This window comes from Coffea arabica, chromosome 6e, assembly GCF_036785885.1.
Source record: "Coffea arabica cultivar ET-39 chromosome 6e, Coffea Arabica ET-39 HiFi, whole genome shotgun sequence".
NCBI lineage: Eukaryota > Viridiplantae > Streptophyta > Magnoliopsida > Gentianales > Rubiaceae > Coffea > Coffea arabica.
The window spans coordinates 13,918,963-13,932,115 of NC_092321.1; the positions used below are offsets into that span (position 1 = coordinate 13,918,963).

Genomic DNA, 13,153 nt, shown 5'->3' on the forward strand with positions numbered 1-13,153 from the left:
CATCTCATTACTCTTCCAATAACTCGAGTGGAATTAAACGGGCCACCAATGAGTACTTGCTTTTTTTTTTTCTTTTTGTGTAATTATACTAATCTCCATGTGGGCTAAATAATAATTGACAAATAATATAACGTCAAAGGTTGATATAATCTATTAGTTTGGTGAAAACTAACAAATGTTGATGGACTTGAAAAAAATTGAGTGCTAAGGGAAAATTGGTTCAATTGACCTAAAACTATGTGTTTAATAAACTTGAAATTTGAGATCTGACGTCTAAATTTATTAAATTAATAAATGATTAAGTACTAAATATTATATATTTGTATGTATATCACAATAAGTGATTAGTAAATAGTGTGTCATTTATTTTTTGGAGCAAATTTTGTCCACAAAATTTCGTGTCACTTAATTAATTAATTCAGACATTCTATTTCTAATTATCAGATGCATTGAACATGCTAAAATCTGAATTCATTAAATTTAAGTGTTGGATTAAATTATCAAATAGAGCGCTTGAAGCACATGATCGAGTTTACATATTTCAATTTTCAGTCTAACTCAGCTGTGTAGTCAAGGAATACATCGCTAATAATAAAGGATAGCATTCAACAGAGAGAAACGGGACACAAACACACGGCTAACAACTCTGCCTATGAATCTACAAACTATTATTGTTTCGTCTTATTACACGGATGGCTGTTTGATAAAAATACAAAAAATAGCTTAATCTTGATGTTAGACATGAACTTAATTAGCTTCCTGTCCTTATCAAATAACCATATATGCTGCTGAAAAAAAAAACTAAAGAAATTTTGTGTGAGGAAAAAAATGTATCCGTTACACAGTTCCAGAATACATTAAATTGGTACAGATCCATCAAATAATTGCAATTGATAGAAGCATCTCTGTAGGTATGGACCATCTTACTTAGAATGGATTTTTTTGGGCACGAATTTGAAATTTAAACCATCACATAATGTTTAGAGTGTTTTAAAGAATTAGTTGCACATTCCTAAATGTTGTGGAATTTACACCACCATTTTTACAGTTTGACGAAGATATACTGCACAGTTTTTTCAAGAGGTAGCAACTTTTCCCACGGAGTCCAAATTTGCAGCACATGTACCATAGAATTACAAGTATATCTGGCCCTTACAGAATCCAAAGGTTACTTTTTATTTTTCGATCAAATGGCAATGTTACTATGTGTTTGGATTGCATTTTTCATGAAAAAATTACTGTAGCGATTTGATGTATGTGAGGGAAAAAGATAATAGAAAAATGTGATCACGGAAAATGACGTAATTTTTCTACGGAAACCGACAATCCAAACAAGGCCAATAGTCAAGTTTTAATTATAAAAAAGGACAACTGCCCTGAAATCCTTCTATGCAAATTCATTGAGGAAACAAGACTCCCGCTTTATATCATTGATAACTAGCTTGAAGGCAAACTTTGCTAGCTTATGACGAACTTTGCTAGCTTATGACGAACTTCATTTCCTGATCTAAACTTGCTAGCTTATGACAAATTTTATGTTCTTACAAGAATTTTCAAAATTCAAAAAGAAAAGATGTGTGAATCAACTGCATCCCTCATATGCAAAATTTGGCAATCTAACCTATAAGGAGAATCCTTTAGATTTATCGTGTCCCATGAGGTTTTTCCCCTGAGAAAACCAGGAATTATTTGGGATATTTCTTGCTGATCACAACTTTGCAGTTGGTTACAAAATATTTCTAAAAAAGTGAAGAAACTCATAATTTTTCCTGTTTCTTGAATGCATATCGGATAGCTTTTCTTGAGCAGACAGGGAGGAGTAGTGCAGCATATTATTCTCTCTGTCCCATTTTGATAGTCCTAATTTTTTTTCACACAGTTTAAGAAAAAGTACTTAATTTTGTTGGAAAAACAAATTTAGATTGTTATTTTCCTAAAATACCCTTACATTAAATAAAGTTGATTTTTCATATATCAATATGCTTTGGAAAATCTAAATGCATTAAATGGGGTAGGTTATATTCAATACTAACAATCTATATTAAATAATGTAATTTATAGTAATAACAACTTACATTAAATAAAGATATTTTAGAGAAATTAAAAGACAACTACATTCTTCAATTGAAAAGTGGACTACAATTTGGGACAGACGAAAGAGAAAAAACAGGACTATCAAAGTGGGACGGAGGGAGTAGTAATTTGGCTTTTAAAAATCGATAAAAAAGAAAGAAGGGGCCATTAAATGGACTGTCGGTGCTAATATTTCTTGAAAATTTTGAAACAAAAAAATTAATGCCTCTAGTGAGTCCAGCAAAAACATTCTTGGATGTCACACGATCTCTTGTCACCTCTTGCATGTGAATGTGTATTCTGATTGCATCACCACGTAGATGGATTTGGATTTGGATATTATGAATGATTTTAAGAAGAAAACTGGCTTTTAAACAGTAGTACGTTACACATTTGATATATTTTGAGATTCATTTTATCTGTGCTGTAACATATTCGATATTTTCTGCTATTAGTGTAGATCTCATCAAATAAAATTATATATATATATTTTTAGCATCTTTACTTGATAAACAGTCTTCTTCATAGTGTTATCATATATTTGTCAACGTAAATGAAACTAAAAATAGACTGACAAAGATGGAAGGCGGATGCTTAGTCATTGAATTCACAAGCTGCTCTAGCTTTAATGGCTTCAATAACACAATTTCTTGTTCCTTTCTTTATCCGAGAGAACTCTTATCAGACATGTTGCCCGTAGCAGTGATTTTGAAACATTTTGGGCTGGTCCCATCCCAAAGGAATGGAAGGAGAAACATATTTTCAGAGCTTGACCATCTTTAATTACGAATCCATGTATTTATCCCTTTCTGCATGGTATCCACCTGCATACTAAATAGCTTATAGTGGCTCTTATATATCTATCATCTGCTATCAATGCATTAATTAGTAGTAAAACTCGAATTCGACTCGCACCAAAAAAAAAAAAAAAAGAGAGAGAGCAAAGAACTCAAATTCGAGTGATTTTAACATAAGAACCAAATCCTTCCTTAACCACAAGGAGAGGGATGGCAAAGGGAGGATTTGGGGAAGATCAACTTGTTATACCTAGAGTAACGGCTATTCGTTGAGTTAGATCAGTCAACATTTATACATTTCTATGTAACCTTCAGCCTTTAGGCTATGACCAATACCCCAATTGGTTCCTTTTTTTTGCTTCTTGGTTCTATAATGTTTTACTAATGAGAATATTTTAATTTTTTTCTAATTTCTTGGATGATAGAGTTGCGGCAACGCTTCTTTCTTCCATATTTTATTTTGGACTTTAGTCCCATAGGTTTGAATTTTAGAATGAATCAAAAGTTTTATAAATTTTCTTCCATTTGTATCCTTTACAAATTTTGTAAAATAAAAAAAGAACCGAATCTAAGGTATTTGTCTTTTCCATTGATTCCTACGGATTGGATCAAAAACAATTATTGAACGAGTCATTAAACTCTAGGGATGAATTGAAAAGGATACTAGATGAGCCACGACATATTGATCAGGCACATTGTTCGTGCATATCAACATCTGGAGCATGCTTAGTTTTTTAGGTGCACAAGGGAAGAGAGAATAATTAGAAGAGGGCATTAAAGCCATCGAGGGGTTTAAACTCTTGTATTGTATTGGGACGGTGTCCAAAATTACATGATGAATGTGGACAGGAAAGGGTTTCTACAATCAACGCAACCACACACTTTCCCGGACATGTCCACGTGGTGCCATTTCTATGGTTCATCAACAAACTCGCTTGACGGTAGTGGCAACATTGCAATTAACACCACCTCCAATGGCATTTGTCCAGACAAACCATCCCAACTTCAACGTAACTACGATAGTGCTTAACTTCCTTTTACTTTCTAAAGACCACTTTCAAAGTATAATTATACCACGAGACAACACAGGACACTTGTCACTTTTAAATAATAATAATAAGTAGTATAATCAATTCAGTGTGAATGGGTGGATAAAGTTTTGGTATATTAGGCAAAGTTTTTAACTTCATAAATTAGAGGCCAGTGATACTGCTAAATTTATATCCTTAAAATCTAAATTCACAACTGACATAACTTTTAGGACTAATAGGATACAAGTTATCATGTTCGTGATACAAGTAGGGGTGGGCAAAAAACCCGGTCCGATCCGAAACCCGGCTAACTCGATCCGATCCGATCCGAAAAATAGGATATCCGATCCTATTTTTCTTAGCGGGGCAGACACAGGTCGGGTACCCGAAAAAATGGATACGGATACGGATCAGCAAAATAAAAACCCGTGGGTACCCGACCCGCAGGATATATTATCTAAATATTAAAAAAATAAGGGTTCATTATATAATTTTATAATTTTTAATCCTAAGTGTAAGTAAAGTGGTTCACAACCTCATATTTTAATCTCATATGATCTGCCTCTCCTCATTTTGTCTAAAAAAAGCGAATATTCTTGGCGAAATCTGAACCAAATGAATAAACAAAGAAAAATTTGTGAAACTCTAGCATAAAAATTGTTCGTTCATTTCATCCTTTTTCATTTTTATTTTACTTCCATCGATCTTTCCTACAAATTTTTCATCAATTCAATCAAGAATTTGTGTTTGGAGCTCCAATTTTTTGTTAGCTAGATAATTAAAACATTTGTGTCTTTCATTTATTTATTTATTTAATTGCAATTGTGCCTCTTAAATTTGTCTCCTTTTATTTTAGTACAAGAAATTTATTTTTCTTTTTCATCACCTTTAATGCAACAAGGTCTATTCCAACAATGTAAGAAAGTTGGGGAAAATTTTTCAAGATTATTTTGGTTATACTTTCTTCAAAAATTATTAGCTCTGTTCAATTCTTTTCCGGATTTGATTCCACAATCGACTCATTTTGGATGCAATCTTGTACCATAACATCCTTAAGGAAGTTGAAAAAGTTGTCATATACTTATTATTCTTGTGTTTGTTATATTGGAGAAGGATGAAATGCGTGAGAATAGTGATGTACTCAAAATTATTATAAAATTTCGTTTTATCTATTAGATATTATAATTGTAATATGTACTAAATTTATGAAATCAGTTTGATTATTGGATGAAATATGTGAGAATGGTGATGTATGGATTTTGATTATAATATCTCTAGCAATGTTAATTGGAAAGCATATTTTTTTTTATTGGAAAACATGTTGCTATTAAGTGAAAAATATTTTTTTATTGAAAAATACATTTTTTTTAGGAGCGGGTACCCTATGACCCGCCCTTTTTTTTCGGGTACCCGAATAGCGGGTACCCGAAAATATTAGGAGCGGGTTAGGGTCGCAAAATGATTGATCCGATATTTTAGGGTCAGGTCAGCCAAATCTTGTTAGGGGCGGGTACCCGACCCGTGCCCACCCCTAGATACAAGTCATTAATGTATTAGAGACGAGAATTTAGACTGGGGCGTGTGGATTTAGCCAGTGATTTTGAATGTTTAAGGGATTTGTTTTAAAGGATGTATTAATGGTGATCTCACTGTTTACGAATTAGTCCACAATATAATTGATTTTAATTTGTGTGTACTCCTACTATTGTGTTTAGTTAGTGATATTACTAAGTTGTAATTTATTTGTAGTATTTTTACTGCTTTGAATTCATTATTTGCTTCGTTTGGATTAAAGAATTTGAAATCCATGAAAATCATTCTAATAGTTTGAATTACTTAAGAATCATTTGGATTTGTAATTTAACAATTAGTATTAAAAATATATTTTAGATAATAGAATACTTAGTGATTTTCGAATTCTAATACCTTCTAATCAATCTAAACAACTAGAGAAAATTGAAAAGATTTTTAAATCATTCGTCAAATATCTCAATCCAAATGCATCCATTATGTATTTGCATTCCTTGTTGAGTATTAATGTATGTGTTGTTGCTCTTGCTATAAAGCATGAATTTGCAAGAGTTTGTAATTATATCCCAAAAAACAGAATTCAAATTTTGAATTGCACATATATTCAAAACTTATTGTATCCTTTCCCAGTTTGTTAGGATTTGAAATTTGTTAGGATCACAAAATTATTCAATTGGATTCCGATTAATATGCCCCCACTTGACTCATCTTAATCTTTTGAGAAAAAATTTTCATCAACAAGAAAAGCCAATGATAGGAAAAAAAAAAAAAGAAGAAAGAAGTTAGGAGCTGGTATAGACTATTGTTTGGATTGCGATTTTCCGTCGGAAAATTACGTCTTTTTCCGTGATCACATTTTCCTATTACCTTTTTCCCTCACATACATCAAATCGCTACAGTAATTTTTCCATGAAAAATCATGGAAAATGCAATCCACACTAATATATAAACGCAAAATAGTTGTAAAACGATGGCATTTCCTTGAGGAATGCTTTAATGCCATATCCCATGGCATTCGGATAGTATTATCCATAAATTCCATATACTGAGTTTTAGCGATTTAGGCTTTGAATACTCTGTTAAGAGACTCAAAAAAAAAAAAAAACAATAAAACTCACAGAAATTCTCTCCTCGCTCTCCATTGTCAGGTGCTGGTCAAGTGCTGCCTCCTCTTTTTCTCTCTCTTAAGCCTTAACCATCATCTTCAGCTGGCTTTCTTTCTACTTCTGCCTGTCTATGCTGTATACATAGTGGTAGTTTCTGGGAATTGCAAGAGGAGGCAAGAAAAAGGAAACAAACCAATAGCAAGAATAAGGCCCATTTATGGCAGAAATAACCAAGTATCAACCTATCAATGGAGGAACTTTGGTGACAGAGCTCAAGAGCCAATTCTATCTGCTCAAACATAAGAAAACCGTAGCTTTGGCTTATGGCTTCATCTTTGCTTTTACTGCTTTCACAATTTTCTTAGCTTTTAGTCCTTCTCCAAATTCTTCTTCCCCTTGGTTCTCCAACATTTTTAGCAGAAGTAGCTTCAGGGGCGGTACTTTAAACTCATCTACTCCTCCAATTTTGTCTGATGAGTCTCATGGATCTCATTTTTCTTCTGTTTTTTCTTACTTCTTTCCCAACTCTTCACAGCAAGCAATTAATGACTCTTCTGCTTTTGAGTCATCGCCAACCAGCATTGCTAGATCCCAGAACAGTTCATCTGAGCAAGTAAATTTCAGTAAAGGTTCCCCAATTGTCAATAATCAGACTCCGAGTTCTGAGTTGAATGATAAAGTTGGAGTCTTGAAGCCAAATCGGAGCACAACAATTCCAGCACCAAAATCTGCTGAGGTTCTGAAGAATCGGACTGTGAATGCAACACCAAAATCTTCTTCTGAAATGAATAATAGTTCGTCAGATGCCAAGAATCAGACTCAGAGCAAAGAGTTGGAGAGTAAAGGTGAAGTCTTGAAGGCAAATCAGAGCACTATTGGGGCTGTAAATTCATCAGAGAAGGCAAACAATAGTGCAACTTCATCAGCCAAATCCTTGCCTGGAAAGAATAATGTGAGTGGGGTTGGAGAAAAAACAATTGCAGAGAACGGTGTGGGAGTTAAGAATCTCACATCTTCTTTGCTGAAGAAACAGAGTAATGGGGCTAGTTCTAGTGTCTCTGCAAAGCAGAGGATGGATGAATTGGTGAAGGGTTTGGTGAACTGTAATCTGTTTGATGGGAATTGGGTGAAAGATGACTCCTACCCTTTATACAAGCCCGGTTCTTGCTCTCTGATTGATGAACAATTCAATTGCTTTCTCAATCGTAGACCTGATAGTAATTACTACAAGTTCAAGTGGAAGCCAAAAGAATGCATCCTTCCAAGGTATGTGCATAATCCACCTCTGATAAATACTTGTCCGGATGCTCTGATTTTGTAGTTATATGATGAAGTTTTGTTTAATTTTGTATGAATTACCTTAGGGATTGGGCATATGTTTGACATTTTACTAATGATTCGTCTGTTTCATGGATTGGATGTGCTTCTTCGGATTAGTTTTTGATATCAGAAGTATGTTACTTGATTCTGTTCTGGTTTCGGTCTTATTAAGTTGGTTTAAAACTTCTTCTTTCCCATATGAATCTTCTTTTTTCTTAATTAATCAATTTGTTGAATTTTAATTTTCTTAGTTTGTTTGTTAAAAATTGTTGGGTTCTGTTCCCCTCATACATATTTGCTGGACTCACACTGGTACCCCTCTTTATGACTCGTAGCACTTTTTTTTTTTCCTTTATACTTTTCCATTATCCTGTCGATATTGTCTTTATTGCTTTCTGAATATAATGATCGTTTTCAAATCACTGATTGCAGGTTGGATGGAGGCCATATGCTGGAGTTGTTGAATGGAAAGAGATTGGTATTTGTTGGCGATTCTCTCAATCGGAATATGTGGGAATCTCTTATTTGCATCCTTAGAAACTCCGTCAAAGACCAGAAAAAGGTCTATGAAGCATCTGGAAGACAACATTTCCGAACAGAAGCTTCTTATTCCTTTGTATTTGAAGTGAGTTTCTGGAATTGGGTCTCCTCCTTTTGCCTTGGATATCTAACACATGACATCATAATAATTTCTTTGTTGGCCCTGTATTTGATTGCAATTGTTGGATTTTCAGGACTACAAGTTCACTGTGGAGTTTTTTGTGACTCCTTTCTTGGTTCAAGAATGGGAATTCCAGGATAAAAATGGAAAAAAGAAGGAAACTCTTCGACTTGATTTGGTTGGGCATTCTGCTGATAAATATAAAAGTGCAGATATCATTATTTTCAACACAGGGCACTGGTGGACTCATGACAAGACGGCACTGGGGTAAACTTATAATAATAAATGTTCAAAGAATGTACATTTGTTGTTTGTTACCACATCGATTAACTATTATGATTATTGCAGAAAGGATTATTATCAAGAAGGCAGCCATGTATACAGCGAATTGAATGTTCTTGAGGCGTTCAGAAAAGCTTTAACGACTTGGGCGAGATGGGTTGATGCCAATGTAAATCCGGCAAAAAGCCTCGTTTTCTTCAGAGGCTATTCTGCATCTCATTTCAGGTAATTAGGATTTAGAAGAGGAAAAACAATTCCTTGATGTTTGAAGAAACTGTTGTTGCAAATAATTTTTGTCTGATTAGACAACTTGAAAGCTAATCAGCATCTTGATGATGTATGCAGTGGTTATCAGTCTGCTGTTTTCCTCCCCAATGTATATACATTTAATCATAAATTATCATCCACATTGGAATACCTATACTGAATGTTGGGGCCTTTTTTTTTTTCTTTCTTTTTTCCACAGTGGTGGGCAATGGAATTCCGGTGGCGCGTGTGACCATGAAACTGAGCCGATAAAGAATGAGACATATCTGTCTCAGTATCCATCCAAGATGGTCGTGCTGGAGAAAATCTTGAGGAATATGAAAACCCCCGTCTCATACCTCAACGTTACAAGAATGACAGATTATCGGAAGGATGGACACCCCTCGATATATCGGAAACAAAGTTTGACAGAGGAGGAGAGGAGATCACCTTTGACGTACCAAGATTGCAGCCATTGGTGTCTCCCTGGGGTGCCTGATTCTTGGAATGAGCTACTTTATGCAGAACTTCTGGTAAAACAATACCAGAAGCAGCTGCAACAGCATAAAAGACCATAGTAGGTACACAAATGCAATACGCGGAGGTTATGTTCATTGACTACCGGCTGAGTTTTTGGAAATGTGAATTATAGATTTTTTATTCTTACCATGGGAATGTTGACACAGAAAAAGAAACCACTTGGAGAAGATCCAAGATACAGTTGTTTGTATTCTGCAGCGGCATAAATTATGCCAGAGAGAGAGAGAGAGACAGAGAGAGGGAGATTAAAGTAGTAGTAAAATGCAACGTTGGAAGGTGGGAATTGTGTTTGATTATGATTTTGTACAAGAAAGAAGAGAGAGGGACGAGGGATAAGGGGCCTTAGGTGGATGGTTACAGTTAAAAAAAATACTGCTAGTAATCTCTCTTTACATACATGATGATGAAAAAGCTCTCCGGGCCACAATGGCTCGGAGATTGTAAATTAGTAAATAATTACTTCCTTAATAAAATAAAGGGTTGTAATTATTCTTTTCACTTGCTGTCTATAGTATATAGTCTTTGTCGGATCCGTTGATTTTATGTGGTCAGGTTCTTGAATGTTGAATACTGGTAAAAATATTGTTGCCTGGCAATTTTTGTCAAAGCACGTAAGAGTCTCAATCTCCTACTTATTATATAGTATATAATAATGGGTTAGTTTGCTAATCCCTATCTTCGTTGGCGCTCTCATCAGTCTTTTTCTTGTTCGACAGCTTTCTGTTTGGAATTGAAATTCACTTCAGCTTGATCTTGACTCTTTACTATTTGTTGCTGTTGCTGGTGCTTTTGATGAATACAAATGTTAGCTGCTATAGATATCCCTTTTGATGCTTTAGCAATTAGTACCCCTTTTTTCTTTCTCTTCACATGTTATGGTTTTGACTAATGGTTGATTGATTGATTATCTGCTAAGGTGTGCCAAAATTGTCGGTGTTACGCATGTTTTGGCATCAGGAATTGCTGGGAGCTATCATCATCATCATGGTCTTCATTATGGGTTTTGCAGGAAACATAAAACACTGACAAGTATAATTATTCTTAGGATTGATGAAAAATTTTTAGTGTTGATTGAATATTATAGATCTGAAGCAAAACCCTTTTCTTTCTGAAGACTATTAGTGTAAGTTATCTGCTGGCACAATTAACTCCTAGATTTCCCGCAGGTCAACCTGAAGTTCTACGAAACTCTACTACATGATTCTGATGTAGAGCACATGTATCGTCCGTCCGTTTGCCACTTTACACTTTGCATTAAATGTTGCTTCATTTGTTTTCTTGTTTCTTATTTTTTTTTTTTTTACAGACTTTGGTGCAAAATGAAAAAAATAATTTTATGTTATTTGGAAATTGACTGGTTTAATCCATGAAGCAAAGTTTATAGGAGTTTAAATCTTCTCTCCTCATTTCTTCTTCACACTTCTTACGTTGAGTGAGTTTCTTATATATATACATATACACGCACACATATAGGAGTGAATTTTTAATCTAATTGTTTCTCTCCAGATTCTTGTGATCTTGTCACGGGCTCTAGCTTCAAAAAATTGACTTTCATATATCTGTCCAAGCATATTATATCCTTGATTAATGATTAATGAAAACTCAATAAACGTTCTATATTATTGATTGTCTACACAATTTTCTAGTAAAACACTACCTTGTAATTAAGAACTTTATATTAGTGAATACGTATTAATCCATATGGGTAAGTTTTTTATACACTGTCAGTGTATAAATTTTTTTACATCAAAAGATTTAGATTATGTTACATAACATGAATTTAAATTTGAAATTTAAATCATGCACATGTAGAATACATCCACAACTGCTAGTATAAAAAATAATACACTGTCAGTGCGTAAAAAATTAATTCATTAAGTAAGATTAGCAAAATTATGAGTTTGCAATCATGAATTCTAGTAGAAGCCAGTGTGGGAGAGGGTCTGGATTGGGCCGAAACTCTTCAGCTACTTATTGGCACGTAGAGTTAACGGATCCCAAAAAGAAAAAGACTAAGGGTGCTTTGATAAAATTGATTTTGTGCTAGTGAAAGTTGTGAGAGTGGATTAATTGAAGGATTTCTTAGTGTGTATGATAGTATAATTTGAGGTGTATTATTCTAGGTTGTGTTGATTTTTGTAATATTTAGTATTGATTAGTAATGTGTAAATTGTATAATTTTTTAATTGTTCGTTGTTGGTACCATAATTATTAAATTCGATCCAGTGGTTGAACCGGTGGACCCGCCATGGAACTGGGCCAGTTTAGCAATTGGATCGGAGTTGCAGATGATTCGTTTTGAACCGTTTGACTCGGACGGTCGAATTGGTGACCCGCTAAACCCGGTGGGTTTTGGAATTTTTTTAAATTACCTTTTACTCAATATTTAATTTGACTAGTCACACCAAAATGGGCATTGTCGTCTTTTTGACAATTAGATGAGAAAAATTGAAAAGGAAATTAAGGTTTCTTTCTTTTTTTGACACTTAGATTTATCATTTATATTTGTGTATAATATCAATATGAATTAATGAACTAAAGAATACGTATGGGTATGGCTTGTGTGTATGAACTATAAAATATGAATAGGTTATGCCTCGTTAACATTGAAGAATTTATGTACTTATATTATAATTTATATGTTTATTTAATTATATTATATATATATTTTTATTATATAGTGTGATCCAACGGTTCAATCAGTAATACTCCTTTTCAACCACTGACTCGCCAACTCGATACTCCTGCCGGGTTGATGCTCGAGTTGTTTTTAATAACTAAGGTTGGTACTATTTAACTTGTGAAGAATAACTTGGCAGCTAAAGTTTTTGATTTGTTTGCATATCATATTTTTTGGCTATACATGGATGGATATAATGGTATTTTTCTTGTGTCTAAAACCCAATATAGTGGACCAACATAAGGCGGCAGACCCAAAAAGATTTCGCAAAAAACGTGAGAGGCCCAAAGACATTTGGGCAAACATACGAAGCAGGCAGCGGCCCAACCACTAAAAATATTATTCGCAATGAAAAGACCAAAAAGGCCAAAATCTGTAGAGAAACAACAGCGAAACCAACGTAAAAGGGTAAAATTGGAATAAGACCATCAAAATTCAAAACTTGTGGCTAGGGGCGTTGACGACTCGAGCTGCTCGAGTCAAAGCTCGGATCGAGCTCGTGTTGACCGAGCTCGAGTCGAGTTCGAGCAATTCGTTAATACGAACGAGTCGAGCTCGAACCTTTATTTTTTAGACTCGATAGCTCGACGAGCCGCTCGTTAGGCTCGAGTAAATGTGAAATTACAAAAATATCTCTTTGTTAGGTTACCTAATTTTTGTTCCTCACTTTCGCTACCCCCAATCTAACATCTTCCTCCGCCGACAGTCCTAGTTAAGCCTGTTGACAACTCTTCTTCTAACTCCTTCACAGAATTGGACCCAAACAAACACGCCACAGCCGTAGCGGCTGCCACCGCCGCCTTTGCCAAGGCTGCTTTTGCTGCTGCTCAGGCAGCTGTTTGACAGCCCCACCTCCCCCTAAGGCGAACCAAAGGGTTCGGCGGACT

At 34.6% G+C, this 13,153-nt stretch overlaps 1 protein-coding gene across 1 annotated transcript; it reads left to right on the forward strand.

Annotated features, from left to right (window-relative positions):
* Positions 1-6,440: 6,440 nt before the first annotated feature.
* Positions 6,441-10,084, forward strand: LOC113695511 (protein trichome birefringence). Its single transcript, XM_027214635.2, has 5 exons — positions 6,441-7,803; positions 8,290-8,482; positions 8,592-8,785; positions 8,867-9,025; positions 9,267-10,084. The coding sequence occupies exons 1-5, from the start codon at positions 6,755-6,757 to the stop codon at positions 9,622-9,624; spliced, it is 1,953 nt and encodes a 650-aa protein (XP_027070436.1). The 5' UTR covers positions 6,441-6,754; the 3' UTR covers positions 9,625-10,084.
* The last annotated feature ends 3,069 nt before the right edge of the window (positions 10,085-13,153 follow it).

Excerpts from the sequence above, each read along its gene's own strand:
- LOC113695511 (XM_027214635.2), top strand. The coding sequence starts at position 6,755 with ATGGCAGAAATAACCAAGTATCAACCTATCAATGGAGGAACTTTGGTG. Across the intron at positions 7,804-8,289 it reads AAAGAATGCATCCTTCCAAG|GTTGGATGGAGGCCATATGC; the intron begins GTATGTGCATAA and ends CACTGATTGCAG. Across the intron at positions 8,786-8,866 it reads CATGACAAGACGGCACTGGG|AAAGGATTATTATCAAGAAG; the intron begins GTAAACTTATAA and ends TGATTATTGCAG.